General features: G+C 44.8%; 1 protein-coding gene across 4 annotated transcripts in view; it reads left to right on the top strand.

Annotated features, from left to right (window-relative positions):
- The first annotated feature begins 582 nt into the window (after positions 1 to 582).
- NR6A1 (nuclear receptor subfamily 6 group A member 1) overlaps positions 583 to 16,269 on the top strand; it is a 563,603-nt gene continuing 547,916 nt past the window's right edge. For 2 of the 4 annotated variants that reach the window (XM_063935588.1, XM_063935586.1), the window contains exon 1: positions 835 to 885. Coding sequence is in view for 2 of the 4 variants with exons in the window: in XM_063935585.1 (XP_063791655.1) it covers positions 843 to 885 (43 nt within the window). In the remaining 2 variants the exon portion in view is untranslated. Of the gene's footprint in view, positions 886 to 16,269 lie in introns of all 4 variants that reach the window. The other 2 variants (XM_063935585.1, XM_063935584.1) reach the window with 2 other exon arrangements.

Below are 16,269 nucleotides of genomic sequence, written 5' to 3'. Positions count from 1 at the left end.
AATGATATTGAAGGAAATAAAATGTCCTATACATAATAGAGGATATGCAATGAAGCACTGCAGCAAAATGTTAGATGTAATAAAACTGCAAAAGCAGCCAAAGTCTCACTGGAATTTACAATTTCATTAACATCAGCAGACATTTCCACCTACAGTAAATGCACTCTAAGGGCAGCTTAGATAGAACTACTACGATCTGATCAATGAAACAGTTATCATATGACTAACTTATTAAATAAGAATTACAGATATTAGAGGCATTTATTAATAATTCAGACAGGAGAATATACACCTCAACGTTACAGATAACCAAAAATGGACTATGAAAATGTGTAATAAAAGGATTCTCTCCCCTTCTTTCCCCCCCCCCCCCCCCCCCCCCCCCCCAGTCCCAGAACAAGCCCTGGGCAAAGGCTATATAGGCGAATGCCTAGGGCACCATTGCTCCATGGGTGCGGCATACAGCTTGCGGTGGATTTAGATGCAGTTTAACGGGCATCAACTACAGTCTTGTCTAGGGTATTGAATTGGCTCTGCCTAGGCTACTACTCGCTCCATGTTCATCCTCAACAACAGACTTTCACAATCAAACCCATTCATCCAATAGACACAGCTCGCTGTGTGGTACTATTGCATCTCATACAGCCAGCACTAGGCTGGGGTCTTGGACTAGAGAACTACATTTCCCGTGAGGCTGAGCGCGGCGCAGGCGCGGTGACGTCAGTCTCATCGTTCTCGCCCCCCAGCTGCCAGGGCTGCCCTACTACTGCTGCAACCAGAGAGGATGGAGCAGCCCAACGGCGGATACTAACCGAGGCTCCCCGGGACCCACATCTCGGGACATGGATCTGGACAACAGCGGAGCCGGGCTACTTCCTGCCACCGGTGAGAGGGGGAAATGTGTAGCGCAATGAGGAAAGCATGGGACTGTGGTGATTGGTTGGGGCAGGGTGTGAGTGGCATGCGGGATATTTTGGGAAGGGAGTGAAGGGATGATGCTGGAAGTTAGATTGCCTGAGGATGCACAAAATTAGGTGTATAGCTGCATGATGCCACAGACCACACAGTCTGGCGAGCTGCTGGGCTGCTGCTTAGTGTTGCACTTGGGTCATTCAAAAATGCATTCAATAAATAAAAATAGTATTGTACTTTATGAGTCATTAAAATAATCTGGCACTTTGATGTGGTTTTGTAATGATAGAATATTCTGGGTAAACTGTGACACAGTTATCAAAGCTGTGTATAGTAGTCTTTACACAGAGTTAACAAATTGGCTTAAGCACATTTCTGGAAGTTGATGTTCAAGGAATGGGCGCTGTAACATTAAATGGGGAGTTAAAAGGATGTATGACTGCAACCTTGGGATGTGGGCTAATAAACAGAGCATTATATTTGGGGAGCATGTGTAGGAGAATCAAGGGTAATGAATGTTAGGCAGTCATTTGTTGGCAGCATTAATTGCAGGCCATTGAGTCACTTGAACAAACAGTTTAATGAGTTCCAGTGATGAAGCACAGCTAAAAACAAAGAGAATATAACATGTAGATGTAGTATTATTATTATTATTTTATCATTAATAATAATATTATTATTATTATTATTATTATTATCCTTTATTTATATGGCGCCACAAGGGATCTGCAGCACCCATTACAGAGTAATAACATTTCCTTCTGCCTATTTGCATGTGTATCTGCAACCTTTTTTAAGTGTTAGCATCTTTAAATATTAACAAGAACTATGAAAGTTTGCTGTAGTGATATTTCTGAATGCATCGATCATCGTGTTCAGCTACTTTTAGATTAAATTATCACTCGTTGTTACTGAACCTTGAGTCCCCAAAATTAGTACTCGTAACAACAGTTTACCTCTGAAACGTGTACAGAACTCAAATTGAATTACATTGTGTTAAGGAATTCTGGAATGTTTTCTATGCATTGAGAGAAAATATTTGGCAAAGTTGGTCAGAAATAGTTCTCATGCTACGAACAGTGAGATGCTGTAGTTATTTATTTTCATTGTTGTATTTTGCTACATAATTGCACAAAGCAACACATCAAAGTACTTAACCAAAAAATAAAATAAACTGATAGATACTTATTTACTAGCTGAAGTATTTCGATCCACCGTGTATAGTAGAATTAATGGTACACTAAAATAATTACAAGGTTTTATCTTTTCTTTTTTTACATTCGACACAACAATGAAATTGGATCTCTGTTGTTCTGTTGGGTTACTGTGACTCACTAACATTTTCTTTAGTTTCTGTCTTTTGTTTACACAATTGTTTCTTTTTGTTAACATTTTCAAGTTTGAAGATTATTTTGTCAGCTGAAAATATTAAATAATAAAAAAAAAATTGATTGCACTTTTATCAGATTAAATTGATTGCACTTTTATCAGATGCTGGTGCTAAATTAAAAACAGAATACATACAAATATTTTGGGGAAACATACTTATCTTTCCCCCCCTCTAATTAATATTACTAGTAATCCCAATATACTTATTTAATTTAAATAAAGATACAAATTCCCCATTTTTTATTTCTCCTACATCTATAGAATTATAGAAGTTGAGAAAGATTACTTGGCATATATTTTAGCATTTAAATGAGAAAGTAAATCTATTAAATTGGGTAATTTGTGATATTGCTCTAATGATTATTTTGCCTGTAAATTTTTTATTGGTCTTTTAATATTTTGTAATGTTTGCATTAAAGTGTATATTAAATACATTTAATCAGCTCACCACTGTTTTCCATGTAAAATACAACTTTATAAATTGATTTTGTCACTTAATGGTAATAACTTCCTTCGGACATGGGATAAGTTTGAAGCTCACTGAGGCTTTCGCAGGGATTTAGATAAATGAGAGGTGCTTCATTTATTCCTGATCTTGCACAGGAAATGTTTCATGTAGTAAAAGGACTGTCCTTGTATAATGAGGTCACTGCTTCTGCTAACCTTAAAGTGGCATCGGTTCTGCGCTGCTGGCCTCTGACAGCATAGTTACCCTATTCTGATTATTTTCTCTGTTCATTTGAGATACTTTCCCCTGGTTGTTTGTAAAGGGGATGTTTTTATTGGTAATGTGTGCAAAGCTTTGTGGGTGTCGTAAAACGTGAACTTTTGAACTTGGAGAGATCCTGGAGCAATTAGCTAAAGCAATAGCATGGGACTGCATTACAAGGGATAATGGCTTGGGAGAGATGCACCAGGAACATACTGTATCGGATTGATAGAGGTTGGTCATTTTTATTCTGGTTTTTAAAAGAAAAAAATTAATTTTAAGAAATCCAGACAGCTTTTATTTATTTATTTATTTTAATTTGTTTAGAGATCTTTTTCCTGCACTCTTATTTTAAATAAATTGGCAAAATATGTAATGGCATGGTGATCTACTAATGATTGACTTTTAGGTATAATTAAGACATTTCCTAACGCTTATATTATCTATCTATCTATCTATCTATCTATCTATCTATCTATCTATCTATCTATCTATCTATCTATCTGTAACTATAACACGTGTGCTTATAAAGTATGTACGTTTGTATTATATAATGCCTATGTGCTGGATAACGCAAAGTACAATATTTTATAATTTTGCAAGCTATATGCAAATAAAAATTATTTTTTTTAAATAGTTGTTTTGCATATACCATTTTGGTTTAATTGTACTAATTTATTTATTATTGCAAATACTTTGTTTATTTGCATCTTTTTGTATCACAGGCAGATTTTTCCCCCCACAAATTTAGTTTCACCTAGACTTGTATAACAGTAGAGAATAATTCAGAAATGTAAATGTTATCTAACAGGTTCACTTATCTTCCAAGAAGTAAACAAAGACCAAACAAGTGATTTAGATCAGTTGCTCCCAGAATCTTGTGTAATGACCCCAGTGACTCATTAATTCCAGTGTCATCTGAATTGTCCTGAAAATAGGATCAATTTAACGTTAAAATATATATTTAATTTGTTTGAAATATAGATTTCATTTGTTTGTATAATATAGGTAATACTTCATTTAAGGCTAGTAACAGTATTTTTGTGGATTGAAGTAATAAAATATCAGAGGTTGAGCTAATGTAAGTTAATATTGGGAGCTGGCTGCTTACGTGTCCACGGATAATGACTATATTCTAACAGCAATATGTTTTTATGTTTGCAACACAGCATAATGCAGACTGTGTGTGATTTTTCCCTTTACTGATTTGCAGAGTATATATTGAACCCTGTCTCCTAAACTAATTTTTTTTTGTGTGTCTGTCCATTCAACAGCGTCTCTGAATTCAACACATTTTTAATGTATGAGTTTTGTTTTTCCTATAGGATCTGACTTTTCTGTTTTAGAGCATTGTTAAAAGTGTTTTTTTTATTAGTGAAAAAAATATTGTTTGCACATTTCTGTTTTGTGATTGTTTGTGGTTACTACATTTTTTTTATCCTTTCTTAACCAAGCAAAATATTTCACAGTATTACTGTTATGTATTTCACTCGTGGTTCCATTTCAAATTAATACATTTTCTTTTGGTTTTATTGTTGCCTACAGTTAGGGATGCCGTGTTAATATGGAATTTTCCCGCTTTGTTTTATTTTACTTTTTATTTTACTATTTAAACATCAATGTGACCCAGTGGTTTGGACCTAATGTCTTAAGCGTCTACATCTAGTAAAACAATACAATAGGTGTCCTGTGTTGTACCTAGTGTTCATTCTAGCGCCCTGCACCTAATCAGTCAGGAGGGCATATTTTCATTTTAAAGGGCAAAATGTTAGTTGCGGTGTATTGCTACAGTAGCTTTTGCGATACAACACATCCCAAATTTTGCCCTTCAAAATTAAAAGATACCCTCATCACTGATAATCAAACATAATATTATTGTTATTATATGGCAACACAAAGGGTCCCTAGCGCCTTTCAAACTACATAAAGAAAACATGAAAGAGAGACTTACAGTACATAACTGTACAGAACATGGATTGCAAGGTTTATAAACATAGCTGCATCAGCAGTTATATTCAAATAAGAAGTGCCAACTAAACCCAGAGGTTTGGCTCTGTTGTTGGCAGTGGGGAGGAGATGATAACATAAGTGAGAAAAGGAAAAGCATGTGAAGGAAGAGGGAACTGCTCCAGAGAGCTCACAATCTAAAGTGGAGTGACAGAAAGACGGGTGATACATAGTGGAGAGACAGTGAGCCAGGGGCATGGAGCAGTGGGTTAGGTACACACGGTGAGATCCTTGCTATGCCTGATTTTTACTTGCGATTTCCCTTGAACTCCCCGGAGCCCAGCACCACCGATTTTGACTAACTTTTCTTGAGATATGGACTATGTGTGCTTACGATTTTGGCTTATGTGAGATTTTGGCTTATGTGAGATGTAATTGATATGTGAAATGAACTAGATAGTACACCGGTCTAGCAAGGATTGACTTGCCTGCACAGTCTATCTTTTCTTGCGATGCCGACCTGGCGGGACCGCGCATCGGGATCGCAAGGTGACTTTCACCTTGCGATCTGCACTAACTTTTCTTTACTATATAGTCAAAATCGAAAGAAAATATCTCACCGTGTGTACACACCCTAACTGTTCTTTGCTGGACTAATTATAAAGCCTGTTCTATAATGTTTTCAGAATACCAAATATTTGCAGTGTTGTAAATGTTGATAAACTCCTGATTGTGCAGTGTGCCAGGATAAAATGCATTGTATTGGAATGTTGTAAAATAATGAGAAGAATGAGGAACATGTTTACCAATAAGAGTGAAGATAAAGTGTAAAGAAAATTAAAGCAATGTTACAGAAGATACACAAAGACAGATGTCGTTTTGCTGTTGTTTAATTAGATTGTAAACTCTACTACGGTAGTGACTGAACAAAATTATATTATTACAGAATAGGACCTATATGCATAATAGTAATAATTTTTATTTGGATGACTAGAACATTTATTTCTCTGACGTCCTAAGTGGATGCTGGGACTCCGTAAGGACCATGGGGAATAGCGGCTCCGCAGGAGACTGGGCACAACTAAAAGAAAGCTTTTGGTCTAACTGGTGTGCACTGGCTCCTCCCTCTATGACCCTCCTCCAGACTTCAGTTAGAATCTTGTGCCCGGCTGAGCTGGATGCACACTAGGGGCTCTCCTGAGCTCCTAGAAAAGAAAGTATATTTTAGGTTTTTTATTTTCAGTGAGATCTGCTGGCAACAAACTCACTGCTACGAGGGACTAAGGGGAGAAGAAGCGAACCTACCTGCTTGCAGCTAGCTTGGGCTTCTTAGGCTACTGGACACCATTGGCTCCAGAGGGATCGAACACAGGACCCGACCTCGATCGTCCGGTCCCGGAGCCGCGCCGCCGTCCCCCTTACAGAGCCAGAAGCATGAAGATGGTCCGGAAAATCGGCGGCAGAAGACTTCGGTCTTCAACAAGGTAGCGCACAGCACTGCAGCTGTGCGCCATTGCTCCTCATGCACACCTCACACTCCGGTCACTGATGGGTGCAGGGCGCTGGGGGGGGGGCGCCCTGAGCAGCAATATTAATACCTTGGCTGGCTAAAAATCACAATATATAGTCCCAGAGGCTATATATGTGATAAATACCCCTGCCAGAATCCATAAAAAGCGGGAGAAAAGTCAGCCGAAAAAGGGGCAGGGCTATCTCCCTCAGCACACTGGCGCCATTTTTCCCTCACAGCTCCGCTGGAAGGATCGCTCCCTGGCTCTCCCCTGCAGTTTCAAGCTACTAAAGGGTAAAAAAAAGGGGGGGGCACTAAATTTAGGCGCAGCAATATATATATATATATATATATATATATATATAAGCAGCTATAAGGGAAAACACTCAGTTATAGTGTTAATCCCTGTGTTATATAGCGCTCTGGTGTGTGCTGGCATACTCTCTCTTTGTCTCCCCAAAGGGCTTTATGGGGTCCTGTCCTCTGTCAGAGCATTCCCGGTGTGTGTGCGGTGTGTCGGTACGGCTGTGTCGACATGTTTGATGAGGAGGCTTATGTGGAGGCGGAGCAGATGCCTATAAATGTGATGTCACCTGAGTGGATGGTTATGTGGAAGGAATTACGTGACAGTGTCGACTCCTTACATAAAAGGTTTGACGACATACCAAATATGGGACAGCCGGCTTCTCAGCCTGTGCCTGCCCAGGCGTCTCAAAAGCCATCAGGGGCTCTAAAACGCCCGCTACCTCAGATGGCAGACACAGATGTCGACACGGATACTGACTCCAGTGTCGACGACGATGAGACTAATGTAACTTCCAATAGGGCCACACTTTACATGATTGAGGCTATGAAAAATGTGTTGCACATTTCTGATGTTACCCCAGGTACCACAAAAAAAGGTATTATGTTTGGAGAGAAAAAACTACCAGTAGTTTTTCCTCCATCTGAGGAGTTAAATGAAGTGTGTGAAGAAGCGTGGGCTTCCCCCGATAAGAAACTGGTAATTTCCCGCCAGAGGATAGGTCACGTTGGGAAACATCCCCTAGGGTGGATAAAGCGCTCACACGCTTGTCAAAGAAGGTGGCACTACCGTCACCGGATACGGCCGCCCTAAAGGAGCCTGCTGATAGAAAGCAGGAGGCTATCCTGAAATCTGTATATACACACACAGGTATTATACTGAGACCAGCTATTGCTTCAGCATGGATGTGCAGTGCTGCAGCTGCGTGGTCAGATTCCCTGTCGGAAAATATTGATACCCTAGACAGGGACACTATTTTGCTAACCGTAGAGCATATTAAAGACGCAGTCTTATACATGAGAGATGCACAGAGGGATATTTGCCGGCTGGCATCTAAAATAAGTGCAATGTCCATTTCTGCCAGGAGAGGGTTATGGACTCGGCAGTGGACAGGTGATGCAGATTCTAAAAGGCACATGGAAGTCTTGCCTTATAAGGGTGAGGAGTTGTTCGGGGATGGTCTCTCGGACCTCGTTTCCACAGCAACAGCTGGGAAGTCTGCATTTTTACCCCATGTTCCCTCACAGCCAAAGAAAGCACCGTATTATCCGGTACAGTCCTTTCGGCCCCATAAGGGCAAGCGGGTTAAAGGCGCGTCTTTTCTGCCCAGAGGCAGAGGTAGAGGGAAAAAGCTGCAGCATACAGCCAGTTCCCAGGAGCAAAAGTCCTCCCCCGCTTCCTCCAAGTCCACCGCATGACGCTGGGGCTCCACAGGCGGAGCCAGGTACGGTGGGGGCCCGTCTCAAAAACTTCAGCAATCAGTGGGCTCGCTCACGGGTGGATCCCTGGATCCTTCAAGTAGTATCTCAGGGGTACAAGCTGGAATTCGAGACGTCTCCCCCCCGCCGTTTCCTCAAATCTGCTTTGCCAACAACTCCCTCAGGCAGGGAGGCAGTGCTAGAGGCAATTCACAAGCTGTATTTGTTAGGCGCCGGGGTCCGCTCGTCGGTGCGGCCCGGCGCCTAGCAACCAGGGACGCCGTGCGCGTACAGCCGCCGGCTCCCTGGCAACGCTAGACGCCGGGCGCACGGAGCCGCACGGACCCTAGCAACGGGGACACCACTGGCGGACCGCGTTCCCCGTTGCTGGGTCCATTTAAATTAGTAAGGGCACCTGTTTCCTGGCCGTGCAGCAAGGCAGCTGCACGGCATTCATGCAATCAGCACTGGCAGCAGTTGATTGGAGGGCTTCGGTTTATATGCTCTCGCAGTGCCTCACACAGACGCCGGTAATAGCTTCCTGCATGCTGTATCTGTTTGCTGAGAGTGTTTCCAGTCCTGCTGTATCCGGTCGTTCCTGTCTTCAGTTGTCCTGCACTCGGAAGTCGTCATCTGTTCCTAGAGTCCTGACTGAGCACCGTTAAACATCCAGTGGTGTTCGTGAGTCGCGGCGTAGCCGTGTGTTGCGGCTTGGCCGCTTTATTACTTATTATTTGTGTTTCGGAGCTTTTGCGGAGGATTCCGCTCCCACAGATCCACTCTGGTATCCAGCGGTGCTGGGTAGGAGTAATGGACTAGTGGATTTTGGTTGTCTGGCGGTTTTTCCGCGCATACTTCAAGTTTGGTTAGTTAGCTTGTTGCCCTTGGCCTGTTGTAGTCAGAGGTCCTCTTGTCATCATCCTGCCTCGGATTTCCCTTTGTCTCTCACTAAGACCGGGGGGCACCGGAGTTGGGCAGACATAATCCGCCTTTCAAACGTGGCTGCCAGGGGCTCAAGAAACCATAGTCTCGCAAGGGATTTCCGATAGCACGGGTGAGACAATAGAGTTAGGGCGCCAGGGGCAACTAGTCTTTCCTGCTCCCGTAACCAGCATTCCCTTCCAGTACTCTGGCCATTGTCATAAGATCTCCTCCGGTCAGGAGTACTGGAATCATAACATTATTACCGGCCAAACTTAAAATTAAACAGGGTTTGATTTTTTCCTTATTCAGTTTTGTAAGAGTTATCGGCCTCATGAATCCCACAGGTTTAGGGCCAAATCCTGGTCAGCTCCTAGTCAGCCAGATTCAAGAACTTACTCAGATGGTTCTGGATCTTTCCCTGCGGGTGAAGTCGCAGGAAGATCTTTTACGAACTTCCCCGAGGGTAGTCCCTGAACCAAAAATGCACTTGCCTGACCGTTTTTCTGGTGATAGGAAGGAGTTTTTTAATTTTAAAGAATCCTGTAAACTTTATTTTCGTTTAAGACCGATCTCCTCAGGTACTGAATCTCAGCGGGTTGGAATCATTATTTCTTTGCTCCAGGGGGATCCTCAGACCTGGGCATTTGGTTTAAAAGCAGAGGATCCGACATTGTTGTCAGTCGACGCTTTTTTGGGGTCTTTAGGGCTTTTGTATGATGACCCTGATAGAGAGGCATCCGCTGAGAGTCAGTTACGCGCTCTCAGACAGGGTAGAAATCCTGCAGAGGTTTATTGTACAGAGTTTCGCCGTTGGTCGAACGACTGTGGCTGGAATGACCCAGCCCTGCGCAGTCAGTTTCGCCTCGGCTTATCTGAGTCTATAAAAGACAGTCTCCTTCAGTATCCCGCTCCTGAGACTCTCGATAAACTCATGGAGCTTTCTATTAAGATTGATCGACGTCTCAGAGAGCGGAGGGCTGAAAAAGGAGCACCAGTCAGGACTACTCCATGTGTATTTTCCATTCCTGAGGACGTAGAGGAGCCCATGCAGATGGGTCTCTCCCGACTGTCTCCAGAAGAAAGAGCCAGAAGGCAAAACTCTGGTCTTTGTTTGTACTGTGGGGGTAAGGGACATTTTGCCCGTAATTGTCCGAACAAGTCGGGAAACGCCTCGACCAAGTGAATTGTGAGGGGGTTCACTTTGGTCTGCAGCTTATCTCCTCGAATAACTCCCTTTTAGTCCCAGCTAAAGTTTCCTTTGGCAGCCTCAGTTCTTCGGTGTCGGCTTTTGTCGACAGTGGAGCTGCAGGGAACTTTATGGACTTAACTTGGGCCAAGGCCTTAGGTATTCCTCAGTTAGCCTTGGGTAGGTGTATCACCATGCATGGTTTAGATGGGAGTCCCTTGTCCAATGGGGTTATTTCCCTCTGTACACCTCCTGTACTACTTACGGTAGGAGCTCTTCATTCCGAAAAGATCGAGTTCTTCCTTACCCATTGCCCAGCAGTTCCAGTGGTTCTGGGTCACCCTTGGCTGGCCTTTCATAATCCCACCATTGATTGGCAGTCGGGGGAGATTTCACAATGGGGTACCATCTGTAATAAGGAATGTATTACGTTTCCCGTTAGAATAGCTGCTGCCATTCCCGAACCCATTCCCATGGAATACCAGGACTTTGTTGATGTGTTTTCCAAGGGCAATGCGGACATTCTGCCTCCCCATCGGCCTTATGATTGTGCTATTGAGCTAATTCCCGGTGCCACATTGCCAAAGGGAAGGTTATATGCTTTATCCGGGCCAGAAACTGCGGCCATGAATGAGTATGTTAAGGAGAGTCTAGGGAAAGGATTTATCAGGCCATCTAAATCCCCTTTAAGTGCAGGCTTCTTCTTTGTGGAGAAAAAAGATGGATCACTCAGACCTTGCATTGACTTTAGAGCCCTGAATAAGATCTCAGTTAAAAATACTTATCCTCTGCCGCTGATTTCTGTCCTCTTTGATCAGCTGCGTTCGGCTGTGATTTTTTCTAAAATTGACCTGAGGGGAGCATATAACCTCATCCGAATCAAGTCTGGAGATGAGTGGAAGACGGCTTTCAGTACTCAGTCGGGTCACTACGAGTATCTGGTGATGCCGTTCGGCTTGTCTAACGCTCCGGCAGTTTTCCAGGATCTCATTAACGATGTGCTCCGTGACTTTCTAGGAAGATTCGTGGTCGTTTACTTAGACGACATCCTGATCTATTCTGACTCAATTGAACAACATGTTACCCAGGTGCGTCAGGTTCTTCAAAAATTATGTGAAAATCATCTATATGCCAAGCTGGAGAAGTGTGAGTTTCATGTCACGGAGGTATCCTTTTTAGGGTACATTATTTCCCCTCGGGGATTCTACATGGAACCTAAGAAGCTCCAAGCCATCCTTAGTTGGGCTTTATTTTTTACTCGTTTCAAGTTTATTATCACCTTTAGGCCAGGTTCCAAGAATACCAAGGCGGATGCCCTGTCACGCAGTTTTCTTCCAGTTCATAATAACAGTCCTGTTACTCCCATACTTCCGTCTTCAGTCATTTGGGCAGGCCTCACACAAGATTTATTTACCCAGTTAAAGCAGCTTCAACATCAAGCTCCTGGAAATACTCCTGCTGGTCGTCTTTACGTCCCTGAGTTTTTGAGAGCTACTGTTTTGACTGAATTTCATGATAGCAAAGTTGCCGGGCATCCGGGGATCTCTAAGACTTTGGAATTAGTCTCCCGCTCAGTATGGTGGCCTGGTCTTTCTAAAGACATTAAGGAGTTTGTTTTTTCTTGTCAGGTCTGTGCACAGCATAAGGTTCCCCGTTCCTTGCCTATCGGGCAACTTATGCCCTTAAATGTTCCTCTCAGGCCATGGTCTCATATTTCCATGGATTTTGTGGTAGACCTCCCTCTGTCAGCCGGATTCCGAGTCATATGGGTGGTAGTGGACCGTTTTAGCAAGATGGCTCATTTCATTGCTCTTCCCCGACTGCCATCTGCCCAGGGATTGGTTGTTTTGTTTCTCCGCCATGTTTTCAGACTTCATGGGTTGCCCACTGATATTGTTTCTGATCGGGGTCCACAATTCATTGCACAATTCTGGAAGTCCTTTTGTGCCTCATTAAAGATGAAATTGTCTTTAACATCCGGTTACCATCCCCAATCCAACGGGCAGACCGAGCGAGTTAATCAATCATTAAAACAGTATTTGCGTTTGTACTCAGCCAAACTCCAGAATGATTGGTCCGAGTTTCTTCCTTTGGCGGAGTTTGCTTACAATAATTCTTGTCATTCCTCCACTAATGTGTCTCCATTCTTTTCAGTTTTTGGTTTTCACCCCAGAGCTAATTCTTTTTTTCAACATTCTTCTGTTTCCTCGCTAACCTTAACCTCTCATCTCAGAGTTATTTGGAAAAAAGTGCACCTTGCCCTCAGAAAAGCGGCATTTCGAGAGAAAACATTTTCGGACAGGCTCCGACGTCCTTGCACTTTTAAGGTGGGAGACAGGATATGGTTGTCGACTCGTAACATTAGACTTCGACAAACCTCAGCTAGATTGGGCCCCAAATTTATTGGACCATTTCATATTATTAAAAAAATCAACCCAGTTGCTTTCCGGTTACGTTTACCAAGAGCTCTCCGGATCGGAAATACGTTCCATTGCTCCCTGTTGAAACCATACGTTTCTTCCAGTAGATTTCCTCGGAAGATCTCTCAGGGGAAATCACCAGTAGATGTACAGGGACAACAGGAGTTCTTGGTGGAGAAGGTTCTCGATTCCAAATTGTCCCGGGGTCGGCTTTATTTTCTGGTGCACTGGAGAGGCTATGGTCCAGAGGAAAGGTCTTGGGTCCTGGATATGGATCTCCATGCCCCGAGGCTCAAGAGGGCATTTTTTCGTGAATTTCCTCGGAAACCTGGCTTTAGGGGTTCCTTGACCCCTCCTCAAGGGGGGGGTACTGTTAGGCGCCGGGGTCCGCTCGTCGGTGCGGCCCGGCGCCTAGCAACCAGGGACGCCGTGCGCGTACAGCCGCCGGCTCCCTGGCAACGCTAGACGCCGGGCGCACGGAGCCGCACGGACCCTAGCAACGGGGACGCCACTGGCGGACCGCGTTCCCCGTTGCTGGGTCCATTTAAATTAGTAAGGGCACCTGTTTCCTGGCCGTGCAGCAAGGCAGCTGCACGGCATTCATGCAATCAGCACTGGCAGCAGTTGATTGGAGGGCTTCGGTTTATATGCTCTTGCAGTGCCTCACACAGACGCCGGTAATAGCTTCCTGCATGCTGTATCTGTTTGCTGAGAGTGTTTCCAGTCCTGCTGTATCCGGTCGTTCCTGTCCTCAGTTGTCCTGCACTCGGAAGTCGTCATCTGTTCCTAGAGTCCTGACTGAGCACCGTTAAACATCCAGTGGTGTTCGTGAGTCGCGGCGTAGCCGTGTGTTGCGGCTTGGCCGCTTTATTACTTATTATTTATTATTTGTGTTTCGGAGCTTTTGCGGAGGATTCCGCTCCCACAGATCCACTCTGGTATCCAGCGGTGCTGGGTAGGAGTAATGGACTAGTGGATTTTGGTTGTCCTTTTATCTGGCGGTTTTTCCGCGCATACTTCAAGTTTGGTTAGTTAGCTTGTTGCCCTTGGCCTGTTGTAGTCAGAGGTCCTCTTGTCATCATCCTGCCTCGGATTTCCCTTTGTCTCTCACTAAGACCGGGGGGCACCGGAGTTGGGCAGACATAATCCGCCTTTCAAACGTGGCTGCCAGGGGCTCAAGAAACCATAGTCTCGCAAGGGATTTCCGATAGCACGGGTGAGACAATAGAGTTAGGGCGCCAGGGGCAACTAGTCTTTCCTGCTCCCGTAACCAGCATTCCCTTCCAGTACTCTGGCCATTGTCATAAGATCTCCTCCGGTCAGGAGTACTGGAATCATAACAGTATTCCCTGCAGGTGATAGTCAAGGTGCCCCTACTTCAACAAGGACGGGGTTACTATTCCACAATGTTTGTGGTACCGAAACCGGACGGTTCGGTGAGACCCATTTTAAATTTGAAATCCTTGAACACATATATAAAAAAATTCAAGTTCAAGATGGAATCGCTCAGGGCGGTTATTGCAAGCCTGGACGAGGGGGATTACATGGTATCTCCGGACATCAAGGATGCTTACCTGCATGTCCCCATTTACCATCCTCACCAGGAGTACCTCAGATTTGTGGTACAGGATTGTCATTACCAATTCCAGTCGTTGCCATTTGGTCTATCCACGGCTCCGAGGGTCTTTACCAAGGTAATGGCCGAAATGATGATACTCCTTCGAAAGAAGGGAGTTTTAATTATCCCGTACTTGGACGATCTCCTGATAAAGGCGAGGTCCAGGGAGCAGTTGTTGGTCGGGGTAGCACTATCTCGGGAGGTGCTACAACAGCACGGCTGGATTCTAAATATTCCAAAGTCACAGCTGGTCCCTACGACACGTCTACTGTTCCTGGGGATGGTTCTGGACACAGAACAGAAAAAAGTGTTTCTCCCGGAGGAGAAGGCCAAGGAGCTGTCATCTCTAGTCAGAGGCCTCCTAAAACCAAAACAGGTGTCGGTGCATCACTGCACGCGGATCCTGGGAAAGATGAGGGCTTCCTACGAAGCAATTCCATTCGGCAGGTTCCATGCAAGAACCTTTCAGTGGGACCTGTTGGACAAGTGGTCCGGATCGCATCTTCAGATGCATCGGCTGATAACCCTGTCTCCAAAGACCAGGGTGTCTCTGCTGTGGTGGCTGCAAAGTGCTCATCTTCAAGAGGGCCGCAGATTCGGCATACAGGACTGGGTCCTGGTGACCACGGATGCCAGCCTTCGAGGCTGGAGGGCAGTCACACAGGGAAGAAACTTCCAAGGACTATGGTCAAGTCAGGAGACTTCCCTACACATAAATATTCTGGAACTGAGGGCCATTTTCAATGCCCTAAGTCAGGCAAAACCCCTGCTTCAAAACCAGCCGGTACTGATCCAGTCAGACAACATCACGGCAGTCGCCCATGTAAACCGACAGGGCGGCACGAGAAGCAGGACGGCGATGGCAGAAGCCACAAGGATTCTCCGATGGGCGGAAAATCACGTGTTAGCACTGTCAGCAGTGTTTATTCCGGGAGTGGACAACTGGGAAGCAGATTTCCTCAGCAGGCACGACCTCCACCCGGGAGAGTGGGGACTTCATCCAGAAGTCTTCCAACTGATTGTAAACCGTTGGGAAAGGCCACAGGTGGACATGATGGCGTCCCGCCTAAACAAAAAGCTAGAAAGATATTGCGCCAGGTCAAGAGACCCTCAGGCGATAGCTGTGGACGCTCTAGTGACACCGTGGGTGTACCGGTCGGTTTATGTGTTCCCTCCTCTTCCTCTCATACCAAAGGTACTGAGGATAATAAGGAGAAGAGGAGTAAGAACTATACTCATTGTTCCGGATTGGCCAAGAAGAGCTTGGTACCCGGAACTTCAAGAAATGATCTCCGAGGACCCATGGCCTCTGCCGCTCAGATAGGACCTGCTGCAGCAGGGGCCCTGTCTGTTCCAAGACTTACCGCGGCTGCGTTTGACGGCATGGCGGTTGAACACCGGATCCTGAAGGAAAAGGGCATTCCGGAGGAAGTCATTCCTACGCTGGTTAAAGCTAGGAAAGAAGTGACCGCAAACCATTATCACCGCATTTGGCGAAAATATGTTGCGTGGTGTGAGGCCAGGAAGGCCCCAACGGAGGAATTTCAGCTTGGCCGTTTTCTGCACTTCCTACAGTCAGGGGTGACTATGGGCCTCAAATTGGGTTCCATTAAGGTCCAGATTTCGGCTCTATCGATTTTCTTCCAGAGAGAACTGGCTTCACTACCTGAAGTTCAGACGTTTGTTAAAGGAGTGCTGCATATTCAGCCCCCTTTTGTGCCTCCAGTGGCACCTTGGGATCTCAACGTGGTGTTGGATTTCCTAAAGTCACATTGGTTTGAGCCACTTAAAACCGTGGAATTGAAATATCTCACGTGGAAAGTGGTCATGTTGTTGGCCTTGGCTTCGGCCAGGCGTGTATCAGAATTGGCGGCTTTGTCATGTAAAAGCCCTTATCTGATTTTCGATATGGATAGGGCAGAATTGAGGACT

The sequence above is a fragment of the Pseudophryne corroboree genome, chromosome 8 (genome assembly GCF_028390025.1).
Source record: "Pseudophryne corroboree isolate aPseCor3 chromosome 8, aPseCor3.hap2, whole genome shotgun sequence".
Classification (NCBI taxonomy): Eukaryota; Metazoa; Chordata; class Amphibia; order Anura; family Myobatrachidae; genus Pseudophryne; species Pseudophryne corroboree.
Note: the sequence above shows the minus strand (reverse complement) of the source record. Positions and strands in the feature narration are given on the sequence as shown.